The 27,410-nt window shown below is 44.7% G+C and overlaps 1 protein-coding gene and 1 long non-coding RNA gene across 3 annotated transcripts; one reads left to right on the forward strand and one right to left on the reverse strand.

Annotated features, from left to right (window-relative positions):
* Window positions 1-467: 467 nt before the first annotated feature.
* sgpp1b (sphingosine-1-phosphate phosphatase 1b) lies at window positions 468-24,933 on the forward strand. 2 transcript variants are annotated; one of them, XM_069535612.1, is made up of 6 exons: window positions 468-821; window positions 2,145-2,242; window positions 2,699-2,820; window positions 3,037-7,384; window positions 14,315-14,404; window positions 19,737-24,933. In XM_069535612.1, the coding sequence occupies exons 4-6, from the start codon at window positions 6,569-6,571 to the stop codon at window positions 20,286-20,288; spliced, it is 1,458 nt and encodes a 485-aa protein (XP_069391713.1). In that variant the 5' UTR covers window positions 468-821; window positions 2,145-2,242; window positions 2,699-2,820; window positions 3,037-6,568; the 3' UTR covers window positions 20,289-24,933. The 2 variants fall into 2 exon arrangements, with proteins under 2 accessions (XP_069391713.1, XP_069391714.1); XM_069535613.1 differs by having other exon boundaries at window positions 2,702-2,820.
* LOC138412221 (uncharacterized) lies at window positions 23,495-27,323 on the reverse strand. The gene is made up of 2 exons (XR_011244713.1): window positions 26,103-27,323; window positions 23,495-26,013 (listed from the first exon to the last, which is right to left on the reverse strand). It is a non-coding gene; the product is annotated as an uncharacterized lncRNA (long non-coding RNA).
* Window positions 27,324-27,410: the final 87 nt, after the last annotated feature.

A 27,410-nucleotide genomic window follows, 5' to 3' on the forward strand; every position in this document is an offset into this window, starting at 1 on the left:
CATAATCCAGATCCAGTTCTAGAAATGTTTTATTAGTCGTTTTACTTTCAATGGTTAAAAACGTCTTATCTTATTTTTCATATTTATTTCAAAACATCCACAGATGCTAAACAAAAGAGCAGCGCAACATTAACGAAGCAAGATGACGACAAAAAACACTTCTTGTGTATCTCTCAGTTTGCTTTTAGATAAATTAATCAGAAATATAAATAATAAAAGTGACCAATCAATCAATCCAACTCTATTCTCACAGCTCATATTCACTTATAGAACAAGTTGTGACATCTTTAAGAGGAAAACTACAAGAAATAAAACTAACTGGGAAAAAACCTGCGACAGAAAAAGATGAAGGAGCAAAGAGAACAAGAGGCGACGTTGCTCTTCTCCTCTTCATCACATCATCTTCATCGTGTTCTCGAGGAGTCAGGAAACTTTTTCTCTCCGTCGGCGAACAGGATGAGGAGGCGCTGACTCTGTCTCCTAGCAACAGGAAACATCTGCCTCCGCCTGGACCAATGAGGGCGCGGGGGGAGCGGCGCGCGCTGCCTCCCGGTGCCGCGGCCGTGGATATTTCAGGAGGATGCTTCGCGTCCTCCGTCCGTGTGTCTGCAGGAACCCACCGGGGGAGGCCACGACTTCAGGCCGAGCGGGAGCGTCGCTGAGTCGGTGTGAGGACGGTGGATGTCTCGCCGAGGATCGGAGAGGTTCAGGAGGGAGGGAGTGACTGAAAGGCTTTAACGGACATTGATCGGACATTTAAGGGACATTTCACGGATTTGTTGGCGGCGGCTGCAGCAGCTGCATGTTAAACCACAGCAGAGGTAAGTTTCTCTACGATGCTCGTCCTGCAGGAGACAGCTGGTGCTTTAGACCAACCGAAGAAATGCACTGGAACTAAATTAAAACATTTTAAAACCAAAGTGTTTCTGGACACAGAGAACAGAGAAACATTTAAAAACCTAAACATCAACGTTTATTCTAAATAAAACAAAACAATTCAACATGTAAAATATGAACGTGCATAAATCTGGTGATTCTCCTTGAGATGAACAGTTCGTTCAAACAGACAGGTTGTTTTCTCACGACCAGTTTAGTGTTGTTATCTGTAGATTATCTGTAAATTATGAAATCTCTTTTAATCCTGATTTAAGTTTAGATTTCCTCTCAAACTTTCTTCTTCTGTGTTTCACCTCAGCTGTAATAAAGGTGCAGGTGGGTTTCTGAAGGAGGAGGCTCACTGTGGATTTATGATCCAACACAAATAATTCTGCTTTTATTGGATGGAAGTGTCTCCAGCAGGAGCCAGAGCACGAACACACACACACACACACACACACTTCCCACGCACCCTCTCTCTGGCTCCTCTCACACTCGTCCATCATCCTTCTCCCACAGATGAAATATTCAGTTGGATGTTAAAACCGTGTGAGTCACTGCAGCAGCTTCAGGGAGCGAATGTTTCTGTCAACGATAAAGCTTCATGATTGATTTATGGCATTTTAAATAACCACACACAGACACACACACACACACACACACACACACACACTCTCTCTCTCTCTCTCTCTCCCCCCTCTGCTCTTTCATGAATCTAAATCAGCTTCAGGACAGCAGATTACTTGTGTTTGTTCATTTCTAAGTAAAAATGTGAATTTTAAAGGATCAGTTACACACTCGATGTGAAACTAAACACAATAAACAAATAAACACCACACTAACAACATATGGATCAAATCAGGATGTTTTTTTTAAATATTTTTAACATGAAATTAATTAATAAATTGATTTAAAAGAGCAAAAATACTAATTGTGAGAAACATAATGAAACAAATAAAACATTTAATACAACAGATTTATTGAGGTTTTTATCATTATGTATAAATATTTTATGTTTCTATTGGTTTTTGATCCAGAGAGCTGTCGTCCGCTTTTAGTTATATATAAAATCAGGAATTCAATATGTATGTATGTGTATGTGTATGTGTATAAATGTATACATGTCCAGGTTTCACAGGTTGGTCACTTGGTCAATCAAAGATTAACTTTTGACTCAGAATGGGACAACAGAGCATGTCCAGATGTTTTGGTCCCACAGTCTCATCCTCTTCCTCCTCTTCCTCCTCTTGATCTCTGGACTCCTGCAGGAGCCTGAGGGTGATGTGGAGGCTCAGATTGGATCAGATGCACTGATTCACCCTCACGTCTCCAGAGCTGAGCGCCGGCTGTGCACCATCAGCAGCAGGTGACAGTCACGTCTACCTCCCCCATCTCCCCCTGCACTCACCCGCAGCGACCTCAGTGGTTCACAAAGTTAGACTTTTTAAACAGAACCTGAAAGCACCGTCATGTGTTTCTTTAACTGTGCATGTTTACGTTCACCTGACGTGACAGGGACCTCTAGTGGCCACGTGGATCATGACCCTTGTCCCATATGGACTCATTCATTTGTTTGAGTGTAAATTAAAAAACACAGCGTTCAAAACATTTAGTTTATCCTCATTTCCTGAAGAAAACAGAAAACAAACATGTTGGTTAGTGTCTTTAAATCCCAGGTTCCGTTCAACTGACATCTAAAAAGTCTAGTTAGGCTCCGTCAGACTGTAAAACTTGTGTTGCAGAGCGTTTTTAATATTTAAACATGTTTCCCAGCCTTCCTTCTGTTGGATGTGTCGTCTAATCTCTGTTCTCTCGCCTGCAGCAGCCTCCTTCCCCGCGAGAGAGAGAACAAACCATTCAACAACGTCGAAAGTTGCCTACTTCAAGAGGAAATATGCGGAGGAGGAGGATTTACACGGAGGCCTACATGGATATTTTCAAAAAGTATGAACAACCTTCAGCGTGATTTGATTTGCTGTGTGAAGGAACTCTGAGCGGCCTCTGTGTTTCTGTTCAGTCGCTCCTGCTTATTACGTTCATTTCATTTATTTGTCATTTTCGATCGATTCAGGACAGATATGATGAATCGTACCTCACGTGATAAATAGAGCTCAAACCTCCAGCGGTCCCTTTAAACGTCTCTGTGTTTGTCTCCTGCAGCACCTGATACTGCAGGAGGACCGCAGCTGCATCCTGAAGCTGTCCCTGGAGAAGCTGAGGTTCCTGGAGGACCCCGAGGCCTACCTGCGGCGCTCCGTCCTCATCAACAACCTGCTGAGGAAGATCCACCATGAGGAGGAGGAGCTGGAGGCTGGGGAGGAGGAGGAGGAGGAAGAAGAAGATGATGTAGAGGAGGAAGAGGAAGAGGAAGAGGAGGAGGAGGAAGTCATTGGGGCGAGTGGGCAGCGGAGGCTGATGTACCCGGACAGGAAGAGAGTGAAGGTGCTGGTGACGGACTGCTGCTCTCCACCGTTTGGCCTTGAGGACCTGCAGCACTACCGGCTGGTGCCCTGTTACCCTGCAGCCGGATGCCTGTACGGCCTGGGCTCGTGTCCGGGCCTCACCCCGAGGCACCAGGTGCTCCTGTACAACCTGGACGACAACGGCTGACTCCGCAGAGCCCTCGCCATCGGGCCTCTGTTCACCAAGTCAGGAGAAAGACAGACGTGCACCGTTTGTTTGAGGACAAGCTGCCGACCTCTCCCCCTTCGGGGTCGCGTGTCCTCGGCCTCCTCTCGTCTCCTCGACAGGAGGCAGCAGCAGCAGATGGAAGACGCTGAGAAACCCTGATTCTTCTCCTGCCTCAGCATCAACAGGGTCGTTTAGTATCCGTGCAAATGTGAAGGACTCTGAGCAGGACTTTCGTTTGATTTTGATTTTATTCGTATTTGCTTTTCGTTGTAACTGTTGCTCGTGTGGACTCATGAGCTTATTCAGGGATTTACAGACCGCAGGCTACTTCTGACGCACCTCGACTCGTTCACGGACGCTTGTATGCTTCTGTTATCTTTCGATGCTAACGTGTGATTTATGAAACATTCTCCGGACCCTCGTCCTCTGAGGTGCTTTCACTGCCTGTGGGAGAAACGATCGTTTCTGGTTGTGTTCGATGTCCTGTGTTCATTCAATGGGCTCTTGCTTGTTTTTCATTTATTCTATCACTTTGCTGCCCTCTGCTGGTCAAAGAATTCCCTGGAAGCCCTTCTTCACTTGATTTGATAATGATGAGAAAAAAACATGCAGTTATAAGCAGATTCATTTTATTAATGTATTTATAAACAATATGTAATAAATTGAAGGTGTAAGGATATGACTTATATCCTCATGGATAAAGTTAAATTAATAATAAAGTATTTTTAAATGTCATTATTATTATTATTATTATTATTGATGTGTTCTGAATGAATACACTCATAAATGCTTATTATAGAGGAAGTGAAAGTAAAGTTGTTGAAAAGGATGATTTGTTTTTACTTTTGGTCGTTAAAAAAAACGAAATGACATCTCGTCTCACGTTCTTCAGATCTCAGAGTCTAAATGTTTCTTCTTCTGCACCAAAAATAGTTTTTGTGAGTGAGTTTCAGCTTTTGTTTTGTTTGTTTGAAAGCTGAATATCAAAGAGCAGAATGTCTTTAAATTGATTCTTATATTTCATATTTTCTACTTTCAGTCCTGATTAAAAACAGCTCAGGGGACTGAGTTCTCTCTAAAACTGTCAGAAGATGTTTTATTATTTAATGTGGAGCAAAATGTCTCTGTGTGGTTCGTCTTTCTGTGCGTCTGCAAGTTTTACTGCCTTTGGAAAATGTGCGTCCTGACAACAGTGAAAAATCAACACAGAGACTAAATGAAGGCAACTTTTAAAAAAAACTTCATTTATTAAAACAAGAATTTATATTTTGATGAAATTCACATTTAAGATAAACTATTTTGAAAAAAGGGCCATTCAACTTTTTTTCAGGTGATTGATTATCTAATAAAGTATGACACGTGACAATGTTTATAAGTGTGGTGCATTTTTCTATCCATCTATCTATTTATCTATATATCCCTCCATCCATCCATCTCTCTCTCTATCCATCTATCTATCTATCCATCCATCCATCTCTCTCTCTATCCATCTATCTATCTATCCATCATCTCTCTCTCTATCCATCTATCTATCTATCATCTATCTATCTATCATCTATCTATCTATCATCTATCTATCTATCTATCTATCTATCATCTATCTATCTATCATCTATCCATCCATCTCTCTATCTATATATCTATCTATCTATCATCGCTCTCTCTATCCATCTATCTATCTATTTATCCATCCATCTATCTATCTATATACTGTATCTATCTATTTATCCATCCATCTATCTATCCATCCATCCATCCATCCATCCATCTCTCTCTCTATCCATCCATCTATCATCTCTCTCTCTATCCATCCATCCCTCTCTCTCTCTCTCTCTCTATCCATCCATCCATCTCTCTCTCTCTCTATCCATCCATCCATCTCTCTATCTCTCTATCCATCCATCCATCTCTCTCTCTCTCTCTCTCTCTCTTCTTAATTTTTCAAAAAGGCTTCATAGTGTGGTGACGTTACGTCATGACGTCATGAGCACGTTCAATGTTATTGTGCGTGCGCGCCATAACCACTGGTGCCTTCAGGTGCTCTGACAAAACTCGAACATTAGAGGGTTGAGTCCTGATGCATTCAAGCCCATCTACAAACTTCAATATAAAGATAATAATCATTGTGCTGGTTGATTGATTGATTGATTGATTGATTGATTGGTTGATTGTCTGGTTTGAACAAATATATTTGCCCTTGCAGCCAATCAGAGACCCTGACAAAGATACAAGGCTGTGTAGATATTTGAACTACGTATCCCATAAAGTCTTTGTCTTACCAACCAGGAGGTTTGCGGCTCAAATCCCAGCCCATGCCGAAGTGTCCGTGGGCAGGATGCTGAACCCTGAATGGCCCCTCATAGATGTTGAATGCACTAATTGGAAGTTGCTTTGGATTACAACTAAATGACATGCAATGAAAACAGTGTTGCAGCCAGATCCAATATAATTGAAGTAACTGGAGATAAGTACTGTTAGCATCGCTGGTTCCGGTAACATCACTAGTTTTTTAGCATCGCGGTGGCATCGAACAGAGCAGAATTTTGCAGGTGACTTTTGCATGAGTTGTCTGATAGGAGTCCACTGTACAAAACCACAGTCCATGGCAGTATTAAAGCTTAACTGGAGATAAAAGCATGAATCAGTTTTGTTTTGTCACTTTGAATTGATAAAGAGCGGATTTTGTAGCTGAACGCTAACATTTCCGACAGTCCCTGAAGGCAGCGCTGCAGGGCGCGCTCCCCGGGTCTGTCAGTCCCACACTGAGCTCACGCAGCGGAACCTGAACGCACCAGCACCGAGGGACCGTCCGGCTCGTCCGTCACCGCCCGGGAGAGAGCAGCTGTTGGACGGTTAAATAACGGCGTCGCACCGACACCGTGGCTCCGAGGACGGTTTCCGGCTTCACTTGTCGCGATGCGCGGGTTAGCCAGCTAACGTTAGCCGGAAAACTAGCATCCGCGGCTCGGGTGAAAAGTAGCGGGGTCCGAGCTGCTCTCCTCGGCTGCGTGTGGGCGACTCAATCGGATTAAACTCGTGGGGGGGGGGGATCGACGGGTTCATGGAGCCGCTGCGGTACCTCCAGGACCCGCACCTCGTCGCCCGCTTTCAGAACATTTGCGGGGTTCGCGGGACGTTTTCCAGAAGCGTCTCCGGCGCCGGCGGCGGCAGCTGCGGGGCAGCGGGGCGGACCGACCCGCACAACAACGGGGCTTGTAACCACCTCACCGCCGGGGAGACGGAGAGCGAAAAGTTCGCCTCCGGTGGAGCTGGTGAGGGGGAGTCAGCGAGAGGGGCCGGGGGTCGGAGGAGGATTACCGGGGCTCATGTTTACGACAGCCACGGGGATGGATGTGAGAGCGCTCCGCGGAACGGGGCGCTGCTGTCCGGGGGAAATGTGGACAGCATCGGACCCAGCCTCCCCCGGGCTGGAGCCTCGAGTCAGGGCGACGGCGGCGCACAGTGTCCGGGGGAGCTCGCTGAGGGCGGCCCGGCTGTCTCCACGCTGAAGCCCCTCCGAAGAAACTCTCTGACGGGGGACGCCGGGCAGGAGTTCCTGATCGAGAACCGGTTCCTGTTCTACCTCTTCACGTTCGGAACCGAGCTGGGCAACGAGCTGTTCTACATCACCTTCTTCCCCTTCGTCATCTGGAACCTGGACGCCTTCGCGGGCCGGAGGCTGATCATGGTGTGGGTGTGGGTCATGTATCTGGGACAGTGCACCAAGGACGTGATCGGGTGGCCGCGGCCCGCTTCACCGCCCGTGGTCAAGGTGGAGATGTTCTACAACTCGGAGTACAGCATGCCGTCCACACACGCCATGTCCGGCACCGCCATCCCCTTCTCCCTGTTCTTCATCACCTGCGGCCGCTGGGAGGTACAGTACCACTCACCTCACTCCCACTGTTATCTCACGGTCCTTCAAAACCACAAGGTCCAGACAAACTTCTAAAAACCACAAGGTCCATGACAAACTTCTAAAAACCACAAGGTCCATGACAAACTTCTAGAAACCACAAGGTCCAGACAAACTTCTAAAAACCACAAGGTCCATGACAAACTTCTAGAGGAACACAACAGTTCCCACAACTGCTGTGGAGAGAGCGACATCTCCAGTTAAAGGTGCAGTGTGTAGAAATTTAGTGACATCTAGTGGTGAAGTGTCACGTTGCAGTTCAACACCCCTCACCTCCCCCCCTCCACCTCCAAACATGAGAGAGAACCTGTGGCGGCTTCAGTCGTCCCAGAAACTCAAAAAGGTTTAGTTTGTCCCGTCTGAGCTACTGTTAAAAAAAAAAAAACATGGCTGCCTCCGTGAAGAGGACTTGCTCCTGATGTAAATATAAAGTATTTAAATATTAAAGGTCCATTCTGGAGTAAAACGAGGAGAGGAGGGTGGAAAAGATGGGGGAGAGAAGAGACTATGGTGGGTCATCATATTTAACATCTGTCAGAAAGAGAAAGAGAGAGGAACGGGGGGGGGGGGGGGGGGCGTTCATCCTTACACAACTCTCTGTCTCGCTGGTGGAAACCTTGAAGCAGAAGTTGACAGCAGCCACTTCCCCTCCTGAGAAAGTTTCCTCTGATCTTTCACAACCTCCGTTCTCCTCGTTCCGTGCGGGTGAAACCAGAAGTGATCACTTGACGCCCAATAATGTACAGCAAAGCATCATGGGTGACAATTGAAACAGTAGAGCGCGGTGGAAGCGTCGGATTACACCTCCTGACCCTTCACCTCCTCACGCTGGCTGTCCGATATAAAACAAACCGTAGCCACGAGGTCTTTGCCGGACGGTCGACTGCAACGCTTTAGTAATTATGCAACAAATAGTGGAACCACAACTTAATCTTACACTTGTGTAATTTCTTGATTAATTGCTGGAAGATGTTTCCCTGAAAGAACTTTATCATCAACCCTGTTAACGTCTTAATTTAAAACTTAATTAATAAGAAGATTTTACACATTGAGTTTATGTTAAGTCTATATTCGTCTTAACTGTTCTTCATTTATGTCGAGTTTTACACTTCGTTCGTGACGATTCAATCACTATTTATTCTTTTGGTAAATTTGCAAATTGTTTTTAACCAGTGAAAAATATCAAACAACAACAAACAACTGGACTTATCTGTGTTACCTGTAACATCTCCTCAATCCTTCTCACACAGTGACATTTCATTTTTTTATTTGAGTAAATCCTCAAGAGACGAACATATAAATCTGTTTCATAGTCGAGAACAAAAACTACAAAATCATTTATAGAAGTTGAATTAGGAAAACAAACATGATTTCTATGTCCAGCACATCTTCTCCGATGATGTTTATTCTGAATAGTAAAAGTGAGAAAGGTTCATATCGGCTGATTTTTATCTGCCGGCCAATAAATCGTCTTGGCTCTTCTCCCCTTCACCCACTTGGCTCCTCCTAAATCAACATGGCGGTGATATTATCACAGTTGGTTTAATGAGGGCTCTTATCAACACAATTATATCAGTATCAATGCACTAAACAGGCTTTGGATGTCTCCTCCAGTCCCACATCCACTCTAACGTCCAACTGGTGCCACAGGATCACAGAGACTCTCTGAAGTCCGTCCTCCGTCCTCGGAGGCTTTGTCATTAACGGTTAATGAGCGTCTGGCTCGGTGGATAGAGTGACAGCGGCCACGTCACTCTGTCCTCTGTGTACGACAAGGAAGTCTACAACCGTTCGGTCTGGTGTGAAACTCGTCGTTTAACGGCAGGAAAGAGTTTTTAGAAGGTTTAAAAACATGGAGACCAGACAAACAGAAGATTCAGCAACTATTTTAGGAATTGATCCTAAACGTCTTTGGCTCTTGTTGGACTCTGTCAACCTCAGTTGTTCTTTGGCTCAGTCTTATAGTAACATGATTATATTTAGCATTCAGCGTTTTCGTACGTTAACCCCTGAGTCGAAAACATTTCACATGCCAACGTGTTTCTCTCACAGTTGAAACTTCCTCAGTTCAGGTGAAGCGTCTCTTGTACCTTGTGTTTTCTGTTGAAGTCCATAAAATGTGACCGAACCACTTGAATAACAATGGTGCAGGAATTTGGTTTTAACAAACCGTTCTGTGTTGTTCTTCGCTTCATCTCCTCCCATTCACTTGGGAGGAACAACACTCCATTGTGTCTCGTCTGTAAAAGCCAACAGAAGGTCTGTGTAGTCCACCTCCATTGTCTCAGAGACTGGGGAAACCCCACCAAGCAGATTCTTTTCTCTTTGACCGTCGAGAGTTCAGACTAACACGTGTGAGATTATACTCTGGATAGGTTCAAGCTCAGAACGTTCTGCAGTGCTCTGCTGCGGTTTCCGGGTTGAAAGACACGTTCGCTTCTCCTGTTTGGTGGGTGTGTCGGACGTGTTGCCCGTTCAGCAACAACGTGTACATGAACGCCACCGTGTTAAAAAGGTAATGCACGCGGAGGATTCTAAAATACTCTTGAGATGCAAAGGCAGAGACCGTAATAATAATAATTATAAGAAGAAGAAGAAGAAGAATCATTCTCATGTGGCCTCGAACACAGATACGTTAGTTTTGAGATATTTAAATTTCTGTTCACAAAGTTTACTCAACAAGTGAAAGTTCAGTTAATGTTCAATTAGTTAGACTTCACGAGCGGCCTGTCCCTCAGCTGCCAAACATAATGGATCATTATGATAAATTATAAAATCCACTCTATGTGAATATGTGACGGGGGGGCGTCATCTTCATAAACCTCATGGATGTTTCTGGAAGACTTTGTTTAGAAGCAGCAGAAGAGCAGGAATTATAAAAGCTGCTATCCCGTGCTGAAGTCCAGTTCCCATCATGCTTTGCCACATTCTCCGGGGACTTTCTTGGTGTGTAACATTCCTTACTTTGCTGCGAGTGGCAAAAAAAAAAAAGCTCAGCAATTTGAAATATAAAGTGCGTGGGATCACTGTGCTGTTTGAATCACACAGGCCAGAGCAGAGGTGGGATTGATTTATAGCACACTGCCTCCCTGTCTGTCAGCCAGAGGAGGAGATAAGAGAGGCGACCCCTGACCGTCGAGTGTGGGACTCCGAGATAAGACAGATTGAGAGTCCGTATCTGTCTCCTTTCTCCGTTCTGTCTCTAAAGGTCTCTTTCTATGCATCAAACTCATGGCTCGGTTAAACGCTTCTAAACAAATGAATCTCTGTTCACGGGTTTGAAATACGACAGACCTGTTTATGTTGAACAACAGATAAGACATTTATTTTGGTCTCAGCTTCCTGTTCCTTGAAGGGGGGGGGGGTCAGTAGGGCCTGGTGCCTCCAAAGTCCCTTGAAACGCTCCTGTAAGCTCCTTTTCTTCTCCCGTCACTGTTCTTCACTTCACAACTGGAGCCGACCAGACCGGATGAAATGGCAACAAGTTTTTCAGGATCAAGTACCAGTTTAGTCACATTCAGTCCCATCGAGGCAACTTTCTGTGAGTTCTGTCCCAAAGGAGACGATTGGGCGTGTTCATAAATTCAACGATGACGCACAAAGACCATGGTGTTCTTCTGTGTTTGTTCAAAAGCGACCTTTTTATTACAAAACACAACTCGCTCACGGATAAAGTCGCTTCCAACTCGTCATTACTGTCCTCTGGCACCCAGGGAATGTGAAAGCACCAGTGGAATTTGTGTGACAAACAGTTTAATGGGTTTCATGTACGTATACCGAGGCCAGAGCTGTGCACGTTATGTAAACGTTAAAGTTTGTTAATGTTACCTGAAGGTTCTCCTGCACGATGAGAAGGAGAGGAGTGAGGGGAGCGTTCATTATGTGGTGTCAAACTTCACACCAGATGTCTCCTAATTCTGCACACGGGTCCTTTAACTCTTTCTAACGGCTTGAGAAGCCTGGAAAAATATAATTATATTATTAAAATAATTATAATCCAGAAGTTGCCTCTGAAAACCAAACATCACGGTGGTAAATCTAAATAATTTAGAGACTTTGAGAAAAGCGTTCCTCGTCCTGACCAGAGGTTCGTCTCTGACCTCCTCTACCTGCTGGAGCCGCTCTGTCTCCTCTCTGAGTCTCTGCCCGACTTGTCTGAGCAAACCAGGAATGTTGGGATTTGGATGGGCCGCAGTCACAGACGGTCCTCCTCCCATCCCACCGCCCTCGCCCGACTCAGACAATAACTTGAGCCAGATGTCTCGACGGAAGATAATCCAAAGAGTGAAGCAAGAGAGACGACCAGGGAAAGAGAAGAGCAGTTCACGGAGAGGGAAGGAGGAGAAACAGTAGATGAGGGGAGATTAGACAAGATGAGACTGGAGGGAAAGAGGTGGAGGAAGAACAGAGGAGAGAGGATTAATGCAGAAAATGATGGAGAGAAAAAAACAATTAATAGACTCCAGGGCGAAGAGAGGCCTGGAGAGAGAGAGAGACAAGAGGGAGAGATGAAAATGTGTGAAAAGAGGAATGAAGGGATGAATCACGTTACACCGGACTGATGGAAACGAGATATTTTAACGTAGGAATGAAAGTCTCAAAAAAATAAGGAGTCATTAATTCATGATGAGGTTTCTTTAAGTTGTTGTTATGTGGTTGAGTTCAGCCACAGCAGAGAGCCTCATGGTAAACAGGCTTTGTGTTACACTTCCTCCCTCGAGCGGGAACATGAGGTGGGATCACTCCAGCTTTTCCTGCGATCGTGAATGAGTTCAACAGTCCAGAGTTTCCCTTCTCCAGCTCCACGTTGTGTTTTCATTCCGAGTTCAGATGAACGTCGCCCCAAAGGTTTTTCTCTGCGTTCAACAGACGGAAACAAACAAAGAGGAGAGGTGGTGGAGAGGTGTTTCATGTGCAGAAATGAAATGTTGAAACGCAGCTTAGTTTGAAGTAAAGGAGACGCACCACCGAAAGATATGAAGACTTCCCAATTCATCATTCTAACCCTGATATTTGTCTTCAACCATTTCACTTCACTTTTGGGAGCCGTCATGTCGTCCATCTTTATTGCATATGTGTGTGTGTGTGTGTGTGTCACGTTAGCGAGCTCAGAGCTAACCGTGCTCTGGGGCGAACAGTCAATAAGCAGTGAGCCTAGAACCACAAGCCGCACAAGAAACACACCACGTCCATAAAGCCGTGCATGAGGCAGCCGCGGGCAGCACCACTGTGGTCTCAGGCACGGGGCCAGAGCGAGCGTGCGAACGCGGCCGTGGGACCCCCGGTGACACGTGCTCTGTTTGAACAACGATAAAGAACACGGCCTTCCTCTGCCCTTCCGACTCTGAGCTCAACCAAGGTGTCCCTCTACACTGAGAAGTGCTCCCAGGGTTTATAATTAGCACGTTCGAGTGCAGCCTGACGAGTCTCACAAACTCCTGTTGCCCGTCAGGTCTGATTCAACAGCCCTCGATTTAGAGTCGTGTTGTTTAATCCTTGCGTGAGCTCCAGGTCCAGATACTCTTCAACTGTTCCTGAAGAACAAGTCATGATGTCTTTACCAAGTTTGAGTTTACAGATGTGTCCGATGACAGTGTGTGTGTGTCGGAGCGAGAGAGAGAGAGAGAGGAGTCAGGAGTACCATTCATCAGACGATACACCCCCTCCCCCAAAAGCAGTAAGGTCTGGGAGTCGCGGTGATGTCATTTGTGTGTGTCTGTGTGTGTCTGAGCTCTCTCAACACACAGGAGCCACAATGAGGAGAACAAAAGGCTTTTAGTGAGTGTGCAAACCTCAGCAGCAGCAGCAGCCTCTCATCCGTCATCCCTTCTTTTCTCTTCTCCTCTTTTTACGGCTGCGTTCACGCTGCACAACCTGCTCCTGAACTCCTCCACTTCTGCTCACACGCCGCTTTTTATTCACGGCTGATTAGTCGACACTGGAATTGTAGAGAAGTAGTTGGCGACTGTTTTACATTCTGTGTTTTTGTTTTCAGCACATTGACCCCGGCGTCGCTGAAAGCTCTTGAATCTTTTTTTCACGTTCACGTCTTCGCGAGATGTTTGCATTCTTTTAGTTTGTTTTGAATCTTCATCAACCAGTTCACTCCCTCGTGGAGAATCCTTTCATCCATCATTCTCACATGTGCTGACTCGGACATTTTAGAGTTTCTACCGGGGGGAGAATGTCGTCTGCGTTGTCACACACAAGCCTCCTGGTGATTTCAGGTTATTACACGGAGTTAAGTGCAGGTCTGAAGCTTGAGCTTTAAAGTGACGCAAGACTCGTTCATCTCACTGCTGCGTCATCGTGTCTGTGCCAAGTCGAGCGTTGAGTCATGCGCCTCGTGTCGGTCTCATGGCTCTGGGACTGATTTTGAGGCGTGTGACTTGGATCAAAAACTGTGACTCACTGTGGCTTTTTGCCATTAATGATGACGATGATGATGATGATGACGGTTAGAAAACAAATAATCTGAGTCACATGAAGGAGATCGGACTCTGGACGTTTGTAGCTGCACAGTGACTCCAGCCCTCAGATTTAAGCCCCTCCCTTCTCTCTTCGCTACAGGTTCCTCTGATAAGGAAACAGCAGAATTGCTGAAATATTTATGAGCTGCTCTGAGTCGACACGAGCAGATAATCACTCTGCAACATTTTGTCAAGGCCGGTTACAAACCGCTCACTGACCAAAGTGTAGCTGAACGTTCACATGCTGCAGTTTAAACGTTTCATATTGATGCATAACAACATAAATGCTCATTTAACAGATTAGTGTGAAAATCAATCAGGCTCCAGTATTTATTTAAATTCTAACTAAAGTCTTGACGTTTAAGTTTTTGACGCTGTTGATTTTAAACCTGTCTGACGTCTTCTCCTGTCACCTCCACAGTACCCGCCCGCACTGGGCCTGAGTCTGGCTCTCTGCTGGTGTCTGTTGGTCTGCGTCAGTCGGATCTACATGGGGATGCACTCAGTCCTGGTGAGTCTGATCCCTCACACACACACACACACACACACACACGGTGCCAGCGTTGCCACCTGCAGTGCCAATGCAGCGTCACTGTGTGTTTGAACATGATAGCCGACCTGCAGGAAACTCTATCTGACCTGCGGTTGCTCCAGAACTGGGTCTGCAGCAGCTTCTGGTGTCAGCCACACAATCACCAGAGTAACTATAGAACGAGGAAACACAGAACAGCTGCTCGTGTGAGGAGAAATGATGAGGTGATTCCACAAACTGTCTTCAGGAGGTGGATCGTTCTGCACCTGAGGCTCAAACATCACACACACAAGCAAAGCACATTGTTAAGCTTTAAGAGGAAAACTACACGGTCGCTCGTGGTGTGAAACTGGAACCCGTCTACCCGCTGATTTACACAAGAGGTGGAATCTGGACTCATATCTCAGAACAGTTGTTCTGTTGAGTGTCCGCCTGCTGCTCATCTCCACCCAGCGGGGGTTGTTGTTGTTACAGGAGGATTATTGGAGGAACTGGACCGAGATGATGAACACACTGTGTTTCTGTTCAGTCTATCAGCTGTGCCCTGAAATGACCTCACGGTTTATTGACTGTGTTTTCATTTCTATGCCCCGAGTGAAGTTCAGGTGTGCAGCGTTCACAGCACCTGGTTACATGTGCAAACACTCTGAATTAAAATACTAAATATTAACCTCTACTGTGTCCTCTCTGGATTTTGGGAAGGCGTCACGTCCTCGACATGCTTAGGCCTGCACACGTCTGTGCTCAGCTCCGATGCGTGTGCGTGAGTGAGGCAATAAAAGGCAGCAACTCTCAATTCTTACTGGAAAAGTGTTTTGCCCACAGCAGGTCTCAGCTGGATGAGATCACCTCTGTTCCATACAGGTGCTGTCACGAAAAAACAGAATCCAACACCGCCGGGTGGGTGTGTTAAAAAAGATTAGGTTCCCCAACAGCATTACAGTATTTCTGAAAACCACCTCAGGTAGTGAGAGAGTGACGGTAACACAACACACACACACACACAAAGGAACAGGAACTGTGACTGTGCAAGTCCCTGAAAAGACGTAGAAGTACAGATGTATCAGCCACAGAGTTTCGAACTCACCAGAGACACTAGAGCCGTAAACCTTTTTACAAATACGTAAAAGTAAAAAGAAACACAAATATATGGAATTAAGAAAATGTGTTTTCAATTTGAAAATTCTATGTATAATAAAAGTCTTTATATTTGTGTAAGTGGGAAATCAATGATTAACACTGATACTGTGAAATGCTCGTATCAGCCCGTTTTTACATCTGCAGTAAAACTCTGACACTCAAAACCAGAAACAACAAGAATTTAAGCTTTTGCGAAATTAGAAGGAAAACACAGAAAAGGAGAAACGACGGCATCGTGCATGAAACTATTTCAGGTTGTCGTGATATGTGGAATATGTAAACACATGTAAACATCATAATGAACAACATGTCTCATTTAGAATGAGGTCTACACTCCTGGGAAACACGTCCGGGGTCGACTGACCACCAGACCAGACTTTTCTTATGTTATCACAAACGTTTGGAGCCCCTCAGTTTCTCCTCCAGACGTCTGGAAGATGATCAACTAAAAGGTTCTGAATTTACTTAAACGAGTGAATTCAAAGAAAAAACATGTTTCTCTTCAGATCTCTGTGGTTTTTCAGGCCTCGTGTCACATCAACCTTCTTTGGGCTAATTTCTCTTGTCGGTAAATGACGTCAGTCTCGGTGCACTGTTGGGGTTCGAGTTGTCTGTCGTCGGGGCAACGGTCTCCGTGGTCACGTCTGTGTCACGGTGATTGATGGACGGTGGTGAGGGACCAGCTGTCATTACATCACGCTGGCTCTGCTGGCAGATACACTACAGAAGGTAATTCCACATCAGAGGGTTTTTCTTTAAGGGCTTTCTGTGGCTGCCCACAGGTGGCGCTGCAGTCAAGACGTCCACCTCAGGAACCACAGACATACGTCGGCTTGCGACGTCCCTCACCACCACTCGCTGCTCCGTCTGTGATCATCGGAGACAATATTTCTCCTCAGATAAACAAGACCTGACCCAGACAAAGTTCTACGAGGATTCATTCCTGCTGTTAATTAGATGAACGATTCACAGAGAGTGAATTCTAACACGGCACTGAGTCATCGTGCACCGAACAGCCTGAAGATGTGTGTGCGTTCATCAGATTCACCATGTCACGACTGTCAGCGAGAACCAGGCGCGACAAATCCCCAGTCCCTTCGACGAGAGCTTTCACGTTTCCTCAGAAGTAGCTCAGTGCTGTGATTATGGTTCTGACAGTGGGACCAGTTAATAATACACATTTCCATGAACTGGTGTCTGCTCCAGTTCCTCACAGTCTTTCAGGTTGGGAGACGAGGACAAACACTCGCCTCCTCCGCTGCTTGGTGGAAATATCAGGTCGACCACAGGTTTGTCGTCACTGCTGCTCTGTAGTGAATCAACAGCCTTATCTTTGTTCCGTACTTTGCCGTCTACGTAATAGAGCCTAAAATACTTCCACACACCTCTTCTCAAACAATGTAAAATACCGATGGCGTGCAAAAGGTCAAGCTGATAAACTGCCATGAACTGTTCTTTGGTTACACCTTACTTTAAAAAAAACCTTTTTCTATTCACATTTAATGAAAAAGCATAATAATATAGTTTTGAGCTGATATCTTTTAAAATTAAAAACAGGATGTTTCTCCCGTCAGATTTTAGAACATCCTTCCGAACACATACATCGCTCTGACCTCTTCAATGTGATGGTTAGAACCGCTTCACAGATTCTGAATGAGATTTCAGCTTTTAGCTTTTAGCTCTCTCACCACAAAACCCGCCGGCAGAACATGGACTCCTTCTGTCTGGTGGAGTCTGCCTGACGGAAACAGACCTCGGCCCGAGACTGTAATAACAATGTTGTGTAACTGTATGTAAACAGAAAATGGGAGTTACACGGTGGGCTTCAGCTTGAGCCCCATTGTTTTCATCCTTCTTTTGGTTTATTGGTTTCATCAGAAGTATAAAGAGAGTAATTTATAAAGAGTTAATTAGAAAAGTGTCGCTGGATTTCTTTGATACTGAAGAAGAACAACAACGTTTGGACGCAGACCTCTGAGCGGACGTTGTATGAGATGGATCAGTGGGTCGACTGATAACACGGCCTGATGTTTGCTCTGAGGGCTGAAGGCTCCGCGGTCGGCCCGCGTGGGGACTGTTGTGTTTCAGGGAGTGGAGCTCGAGCACATGGTGAGCCATTAGCGGTCGTCTCTGCCAGGCCTGCTGGGTACTTAACGTGTTCTGGAAATCATCACAGCCAACGAAACAACTTCCTCCTCCTTTGTGCTGCAGGAAGAGCTCGGAGACAAAAAGCTGCTGCTGATGATGATGATGACGATGACGATGATGATGATGATGATGATGACGACATGTTCAAACCCTTTGACTGACGGCTGAATGAGCTCTCTCACTCAGTTCAACGTGTTTATGTGTATTTATGACATAAATTTAAACACACAGGGATTTATTTGTCACACAAAGACACACACAGACACACACACACAGACACACACTTTATATTGAAATCAAGTTGCTTTGTCTGGACTACATGTTTACAGCTTGTTATCATTCAGCCTGCTGTCCATATGTTCAACTTGTGGAACCATGTAATGGATGCTGATAGCAGGATCCATTAAGTCATTACGTGCTCCAGAGGAACAACGGGCAGGAGGCACACCGGGTCAGGCTTCATGTTCAGGACTGTGAGTGGTTCTGTTTCCACTGAGGCCACAGTAAACACACTCATTTGTATCCATTGAAACTTACTTTAGGTGAAAGCTTCTCTGAACATGAGCTGAGCTGTTCCTCCAGCTGTTCCTCCAGCTCATGCTCTTCTTCTACTTGTGTCAGTGGAGGAGAAAAAAAGCTTTTCGCTCAATGTGTCTGTTATTGAGAGTGAGAGAGGGCAGATAAAAGTTTGCAGTGGTGTGAGCGATAAGTCTCTGTGACCTTCACAGAGGTTTCCTGCGTGTTATCTCGATGCTGAGTAACCGTTAACTGCTCGCAGTGAGTGTGTCCTCGTGGTTTCTCTGCTGGAACACGAGAACCCGCTGAGCGGACGCCAACATGTGAGCGCAGCGCTGCAGGTTAATGACTGACTGACACCGGGGCTCATATCAGGGGCGGGAACATTCTTCTGATGTGAGGACGATTTATATAACGTCAGCCATCGTTACTCTGACCTCTGACGTGACCTGCTTGTCTGATGTCAGATGGTAGTGATGATGATGATGATGATGATACCAACAGCTGCTGGTTTTAGCCTCAAACAATTCTCGCCCTCTGTAGCGACATTTCCAAATTCATCAAAGTAGTAAAGTAACTTGATTTGTCGCAGATGTAAATAATGAATTATATTTTGTCTTGATAAACTGAATAATGAAAATCAACAGGTCTTAATATTCCCTCTATTTCCTTTTTTAGTTTTTACAGTTAATGTCACAGCTGAGAGCAGCACTGAGGCCTTTCACTTATTTCAGGTATTTTAAAATAATAGAATAATAATTAAAATGAAGATGGTGACCAGATGCAGTCAGATTTGTTATCGTAATATTCAGGGTTAGATCCACGTGTTGGTTTGTGTCAGAGCAGGAAACAAACTGTCAGTTCAGCTCAATAAATAAACTGTGATGAACTTTGAGTTTGTGTCCAGAGTTCAGCGCCGCGCTGAGCTCGCTGATTTCCTGTTTCCTGTCAACAGTCCTCAACTTCCTTCATCCATCAGGAGGAAACGCATCAACAAATATTTACCTCAAAAGATTCTTATCTGGTTCAGATGCTCGGGAACTTTACTGACATTGACTCATTTGAATCCAGTTTGTTTTGAGGGGATTTGAACTTGAAACTGAAGAATGGAATGATTTATATTCGTCTTTGGTTCAGTCACTGAATCCGTCTTGTGTTGAATCCGGTCACAGCGACACGGAGCCTTGTTGTGTAGATCCATGAACTTTACCCTCAGTGGTTGTGTGCAGATGATAAAAACACACAAATAAATGTCCAGACTTTGTAACGTCACAAGTCCTCATCCATCCATTATCTGCACCGCCGCTTATACTCACAGTTGAGAGATAAAGCAAATTCCAGAGAGGTGGAGTTTACTCTGGACAATCACCAGATTATCACAGGGACAGTTTAGTCTGATAAATAAAATACAAACCCTCCGAGGTCGGGAAAGTTCAATTTCACATCTTCAGAGAACAAATTCAAACGTTTTAGAAACATGAGATAAAACTGTTTGTGTTTCCTCCAGGACGTCATCGCTGGTGTCCTGTACAGTGTCCTGATCCTGCTCATCTTCCTCCCAGTCCTGGACCTGATCGACGGCTTCAACCTGACCTGCCGCTGCGCGCCGCTCATCATCATCTCCCTCCACCTGGGCCTGGGCCTCTTCTCCTTCACCCTGGACACCTGGAGCACCTCGCGGGGCGACACCGCTCAGATCCTGGGCACGGGGGCCGGCGTGGCCCTGGCCTCCCACGTCAACCACTACCTGGGCCTGCTGCCCGACCCGACGCCGGACCAGCTCCCGTTCGTCTTTTCCGCCCTCAGTGTGGGCCTGGTCAGCGCGGCCCTGCTGCGGCTCGTCCTGGGAGTCCTGGTGCTGATGGCCACGCGGGCGCTGATGAAGACCATTACCATCCCGCTGGTGTGCTGGGCGTGCGGCGTGCCCAGCGGCGACGTGAGGAAGGCCAGGCAGCACATGGAGGTGGAGCTGCCCTACCGATACATCGTGTACGGGGCGGTGGGCTTCAACGTGCTCTTCCTGGTCCCGCTGCTCTTCAGCTACATGCAGCTCTCCTGACTGGACGTCCCCTCACTTCATGGTCAGTCGTTCAAACGGTGAAGTGACGCTGCAGAACCTGACCCGCTGCTGTTGTCAGATCAGTTTAGCTGCTTCTCTTTGTCTAAAACCACTTCCTGTTCCCGAGGCAGCTGCGTCCAGGCCAGAGAAGAAGAATTAAAGCCTCAGCTGCCATTTTTATCAGTGTCACAGTTTTCCCTCCTGTTGGCTCGGAGTCACTTTCAGAACGGACCAAACAGGAGCAGCTGTTTGCTCCTAACAGCGTCCCAGTGTTCGTCCTGATGAACAGGAAGTTCAGTAACTTTAACCTTGACCACCTCCACCCACGTCAACTGATCTCTCTGTGCTCTTCTTTAGATTTATTTAAAATCAAACGGCTCCGGTCTGAACCGAGGAGACGCTGCGACGTCAGAAGCTGAACTTCCACTCCTCCTCCTCCTCCTCCTCCTCCTCCTCCTCCTTCTCCTGCTTTACTCTTTTTGAAAGCAACAAAACAAAAATAACTTTTTCACAGTGGCCTCTTAAAGATGGAAAATGCCACAGATTGCTACTGACAGACGACCTGTGTCTATTTACTTTTTTTACTAATGATTAATGATAATCAGGCTCAGACAGAGAACCAGGTGAGAAGACGTTTACCTGGTGGAGCAGTTTTCAGCTCACGATTATTTCCATCAACATTAATCTGCTGATTTTCTTTTCAGTTCATTTTAATGTTTTTTTAAAAAAATCTGAAAAATTGATTAAAAAAAAATATAAAAAATTGGAGAAGATGCAACCAGAAAAAATATTTGTTAAAAAAAAAGAAGCAAAGATTGATTAAAAATCAAAAGCTCAACTTTCACTTCGTGGTTCTTTGTCTGAAGCTTCTGAATATTTCTATTCGATTCTTTTGTCCCACGTCTCAAAGCAATAGATTTTATAATAATTCCTTCTTCCTGTTTGTTCGAGTGCTCAGAGCTTGTTGTCGTTTCCTGAGACAGATTTCCTTCAGACCTTTGGGAATCGAACTGTTTCTGTCTCGAGGTGTTTGATCGCACGTGTACAGTGTTTTCTTAAAGGGCTCCTCCCACTCTGTCGTTACTCTTCCTGTCCGACCTCCGCTCTGAGACCGATCGACTTTTCCTGTGAGCTGACAACGAGGAAAGCGTCGACGAGGCACATATCTGATCGAGAGGGAAGGAACGAGACGCCACTTCGTTTGGGAAATGTACAGAGAGGATTTCATGTTTTGTTTTTGTTCCCATGAGGACGGTGGGAATATGTTTGTTCGTGTTTTAACACTGTAAAATCGGACCGGTGGTTTGATCCCGTGGAGATGTTCTTGACAACATGCGTCCACTGTGCAGAGGAGAGTTTCGTCTGCAGAGAGACAAAAGGACGTCAGGACGACGAAGGGAGGAGGACACTCTGAAAATATACGATTCATAAATTCCATTTTTTAATGGAACTGTGTTTCTGTGCCACTGAGACGAGAACTTAACTCCGACGAACACACACAGCTTCACTCCCAGAATCCTTCATGATTAATTCGAGCAGCTGTTTGTGTAACAACAGCCTCCTCCTCCTCCCGCCGTCGTCACGGTGACGAAACTCCCTCTTTAATGTAGATTCACTGGTCGATGTGAGTTCGGACCAATATTTTTGTACCACGCCGGCTTTACGTCTCTTACAGCAGTAATCTATTACACTTGTTCTCAACTCTGTCAGTTTGTGTCCGTGATCTGATCCTGAATCTGAAACGATAACGTCCACACACGCGTGATCTCATGTCAGTGATCGTTTTTAAATCCCTTCTGGACGAATTTCAGTTCAAAACGTTACGTTGAAGCATTTTCCAACTCTGTTCTCGTCTCGTTGTTGTGACTCTGACTTCAGACACTGAATTCTGGGCTTGAGTAAAATTTCAGTTTGACCGAAAACGTTTGGAAACACAGAATCTGACCTTGGTCGATAAGTACCTCAATTTTCTTCTTAGATGTTTGAGTCAGAGAAATGTCAACATTCAAAGTTCATTCTTGGAAACAACAACATTCACCTACAGTTGTGTTTCACAGACTACAGCTTGTTTCTCCTCTGCTGCAGCTGTGGCTGAAGTGCCTTGCTCCAGGGCACTCGGAGGACTTTCTTTTCCAGCTGGTGAAGTGTTCAGGTGCTGCCCCACCCCTCCCCCACCACCCTGAACTGAGGATGAACAAAGTTGAGAGAAACTTCTTGAGTCTTAATTTGAGGAAGCTTTGTGTTGACAGCTGACTTTTATTTTATTGTTGTTTCCTGTAAACGGTACTGTCCTGATATTAATGCACTGTTCCCAGAATGCACTGCCCCTCCACTACCACTACCCCTCGAGCCGGGCGCGAAGGGTGAAGTTGGGCCTGAATGTCCGTATTTTAAAATGTTCCTGTGATTTCGAGTCAGGACAAAGACACCGAATCAATATTTAACCAGTTTGGAGAAATATTCCAAATGTTAAGTTTTTAATCGCTGTGCCTGCAGCAAGAGAAACGTTCAAATCATTTTATTTTATGTTTTGGTTAAAAAGTGGATTCAGTCGGTGAAATTCTAAAAGTAGCTCAGGAATTAGAATGAATGAAAAACATATGTTTAGTTTTTATGTCCTTTAATTAGCAGATTGTCCTTTCAGACCAAACTACAAATCCAGAATTTAAGATTCTTAGAACCAAGAAGACGCAGACGGAGCGGCTTCACCCGAGGGTTCGTCCGGCTCGTTTCACGTCCTGTGGCCTCGTGCACAAATGTTCTCTCAGTTAGTTGTGGTGGTTTTGTCTGAATGTGGTTTCCTCTCTCTTCCTTCCCTGTTTGTCTTTGACACACGACCTCTGTTAGTTCTGTTGGTTTCTGTTGGTTGATCTCCAGGTTTAGAGCGAAACAAAATCATTTCAGACGAGTTTGGTTCAAAAATATCTTCAATCTTCATCATTTTTCAGCCAAAATCGATTTGTGTTGTGATGTTTTTGACACAAACTACTTTTGTTAGGACGCTGTAGTGATCTGAGGATTTAACACATCTTCTTTTTGTGGTATTTATATCCTGACGCTGTTTCCTGCAGGTGGAGGAACAATCAGGAAAATTAGACTGTCGGACGAGATTAAACCAAACATCCTGATTGTGTTGATGATGATAACCATGTTTCTATTGTGTGTGTGTGTGTGTGTGTGTGTGTGTGTGTGAGAGAGTGTGTGTGTTTGTTTGTTCGAGGAAGAAAATGTTTTATTTTTCATTTTGTTTGTTACGATTCATTGTGATGTCATTTGGTTAAATTTTAGAATTTTCTTATTTCCGTAAAAAATCACAGATTTCTGTTATGATCCGATGTTATTCATCAAGAATATTAAATCCTACAAATATCTTTTGTAATTCCAATTTTTTAAAATTTAAAATTAATTTATTGAATTATAGAATTTGTTATGTGGTGGAATTCCAAATGATTCTTCTAAACAGTATTTATTTTACATTTGTTATAAAAACTTATTTGAATCACAAACTTTTATAAAATCAAAATTCTCAATGTTCCTTTGGTGAAGTTTCACATTTAGTTTTTTGGCCAATTTCCAAAAATCTATTATGCAAATTCTGTTAAATTGTTTTAGATACGAGAACAATTTTGTTCTTTTGTCAAATCGAAAATATTGTGTCACAAATTTTATTCACTATCGTCACATTTTAACCAGATGGTAGATTTTATAAAACTCAAGATTTGATAAAATTGTCATAAAACTGTCGCACCCTGTCTTTTTAAATGTCCTCAGCTCATTTTACAACGAGGGACTTAAGTAGTAAATACATTATAATTAAGAACTTATTAGCTCCCCTGCGCCCCCTGGTGGCCGGCGGTGCAGCAGCGCTCTCTACTTGACGACACTTCTTTGTGTTTTTTGAGGCGTTTTCCGACTGAACCTCAGAGAAATGACTTTTTGTATGAAATTCTCTCCGACCGATTATCCGGTGGTCGAACCGTGTAGCTGCAGCGCCGTTAGCTCGACTTTAGCCTCCGCTCAGTGCCTTCGTTCAGGACGAAGAGTCTTTTTATCTTTCACGTGAAAAGCTCCTGACGTCTTCTCTCACTCTCTCCTGTGGTTTTGCCTTTTTGCACTTTGTAGCTGCAGACACGAAGCTGATAAGTAGGAAAAAGATTTCCTGGTAAATTTCCTGGTAGTTTTATACTGAAGGTCTAAACCAGGCGGTCGGTGTTTCCTACACTGTGTTTTAAATTCACACACGTTAGCAGCCGGTGTAGGTGAAGTCCTTTTCATGTCAATTGAAGTATTTTTATTTTTTTTAACCTTTGGACAAATTTGTGTTCACATGCATGAAATAAAAATTTCAATAACTTCTACGTTTCTTCATTAGCATCCGTTTCCCTGTTGTTCAGATCAGCTGTTGTTCTGATCCGACTGACGTGAACTCTTCGTGATCTTTTCCACAGTTTCACAGTATTTTTAATTTTTTTTCTTATCTACAGATTTTATTGTTGGATTTGATCTGATTCAAAATTTTATTAAATTTCTGTCTGATTGTTTGTGTGGAATAAAAAAATGATGTTGAAATAATTCACCTGCTGATGTTTGGTGACCGTCGATCAGATGCTACAAACACTGAATAAATAATTTACCAAGAACAAAATACACTTGAATTGTTTAATTTAACTTGTCAACTTTAATTCTCGTGTTACCAACTGAAGTATTTTTTGAGGTTAACAATTTTCTTGTCAGTGTAGATAATATACAGTTTACATAGAGTAGATAATATACAGTTTACATATACACAGTTTACACAGAGTAGATAATATACAGTTTACACACAGTAGATAATATACAGTTTATCTGACTGGGTCCTTGACACGTGAAGTGTGAAGCTGATATGAACAGTTGAGATTCGTGAGCATCAGACAGACCGACAGACACGTGACTTCAATTCATTCATATGCAATAATAATAGTAATAATTAGTAATAGTGTTTTTTCATCAAGATCCATAAATGATTCTCTGAGAAATCTACGATAAATTGTCAAAGAAAGTCGACTTCACAGGGTTAATGAAAGTTGTGGCTCTGTCCTGAAATGTAATGAGTTCTTTGTCGTTTCGCAGACAAACAATCAAATGCAGAAAAAAAAAGACGATGAGGTTTTGAAATGAGACGATCGAAGCTTTAGAGGCTGAATGATCGTCTGAACTTTAATGCACATTGAGATGATGTTGGTTTTATAAACGTACCCTGATTTGAATCTCGCTTTAGCTAACGTCTGATTAGCTGAACCGCGTCTGTGCTCGCGGGCTGACATGTCCCCGCCATTTTTAAATTCTAATTCACAAGCAACAGTTAGCTAACCCGCTAACATGATGCTAGCTGTAACGCTCTCAAACCCGTCTCTTCCCAGGGGTTCATGTTTTTTCGCCTCCCGCTGCGGGGCCTCCTCGTGGAGCTCGTTTTCAGTCTGCGGCCGACGGTATGAACTTCTCCTCCGGGCACTGAGCCGGGATCAAATCTGTGACGGAGCACATGTGGCCGACGGTGTTTGAATAAGACCACGAGGGATTTGGGATGACGTCGTCTCGCCAGCGTTTCCCTGCACTCGGTCCACAGATGGTGATGTGGTGACGGTTCGTCAGCGGACGACCAGTTTTCCACTTGACTCTGCCAAAGCTGCAGAGGAGGAGACGGACTCCAGCTGCTGAAAACACAAGCAGGACTGTGGGCGAACATCTGCCGGGAAAAATGAGCGAAGAGGAAGAAGTGAGGCAGAGAACCAGAGACACCTGCTGAACCTCAGCTCTGTTAATAACAACCCTCACTCAGAACTGCTCATGTCGGGTTAATGACTCTGTGGATCTGTGGACGAGTGGAATATCCAGGACCACTCAGCACACAGCGTGCAGCAGGTGAAGAAAGATGGCCGCTCCTCCCTTTGCTCTCTCGACCGTCTCGGTTCTTCGTCATAAATTCCACCAGATGTGTTGAAACGATTTTCCAGCCGCACGTTCAGTTCGCTGTCAGGTTCAGGTTCCTGAGGCCGGGTGGAGAAGAACAGCTGATCCTGCAGGAAGATTCAAATACTCTGATCTGAGGAGACGAGACAGTTCCACAGCAGCAGTGTGGACGTCACCTGACCTGGAGCCAACGAGCCGCTGTGGCTCAGGGGGTAGAGCGGTCGTCCTTTAACTAGAGGATTGGCGACCCCTGACCTCCACATTCCACATGAATGTGAAAAACTCTTCTGTAAAGTGATTTCACCATTTACCATTGACCATGAGCCCCTGCAGGAACGACCCCCCCCCCTTCTAAACAACGCTCTGGCAGAGGTCCCGACAGTCCCGTCCAGCTCGGCCTCGGCCCCCTGCAGGTTTCTATCGTTTCTCTGAAGCTGCAGGTGAAGTTACGCTCCAATGTTTTCAAACGTGTGATTCAACGAAACACGTGAAAAGGTTTGAGCTTCAGAACCAGAACCTGCAGTGAAGCCACAGTTTGGTTTCTCTGCGTCTGAGCTTCAGTTTGTCTTCGTCCTCTCGCTCCAGCGGACGTGAGGGTTCGAGGTTCGATCGAGTCTGTTTGAGTGACAGCTGCTCCTCTTCAGATGTGGGTCAGACAGGAAGCTCCCAACAGCTGTGAGGCCTCGTCCCCCCACAGACCGGCTGCTGCTGCCGCCTGCTGGACGACAGAGACGCTTGTGATCTATGTTTGTTACTAATGTTCAGGAGACTTTCTTCATTTGTTTGAACTCGATGGTGTCAGTAGTTTTCTTTTCTTTCTTTAAGACTTTGTACAATTCAGTCACGAAACAGATGATGAAATAAAAAGTCACTGATCTTGTTGTAGAGAATGGAAATAAATGATTCGGCTGATTTATTCTTTCTGCTTCTTTTCATTCAAGATGAGAGATTTTGTGTTTGTATTTATTGTTCGGTCGATGAATTAATCTGATCGCACTCACATGACTTCAGTTCAAGTTATCCAATGTCTCCACCGTAAGAAATATAAAATATAATTTATATTTAAATATAAAATATGAATCTAATGTAAACTTGTATTTTATCAATATTATAATATTGTTATAATAATAATAATATATACAAATGAATCACAGAAAGGAAAATCAATAATAA

Source organism: Paralichthys olivaceus, chromosome 12, assembly GCF_024713975.1.
Source record: "Paralichthys olivaceus isolate ysfri-2021 chromosome 12, ASM2471397v2, whole genome shotgun sequence".
Lineage (NCBI taxonomy): Eukaryota > Metazoa > Chordata > Actinopteri > Pleuronectiformes > Paralichthyidae > Paralichthys > Paralichthys olivaceus.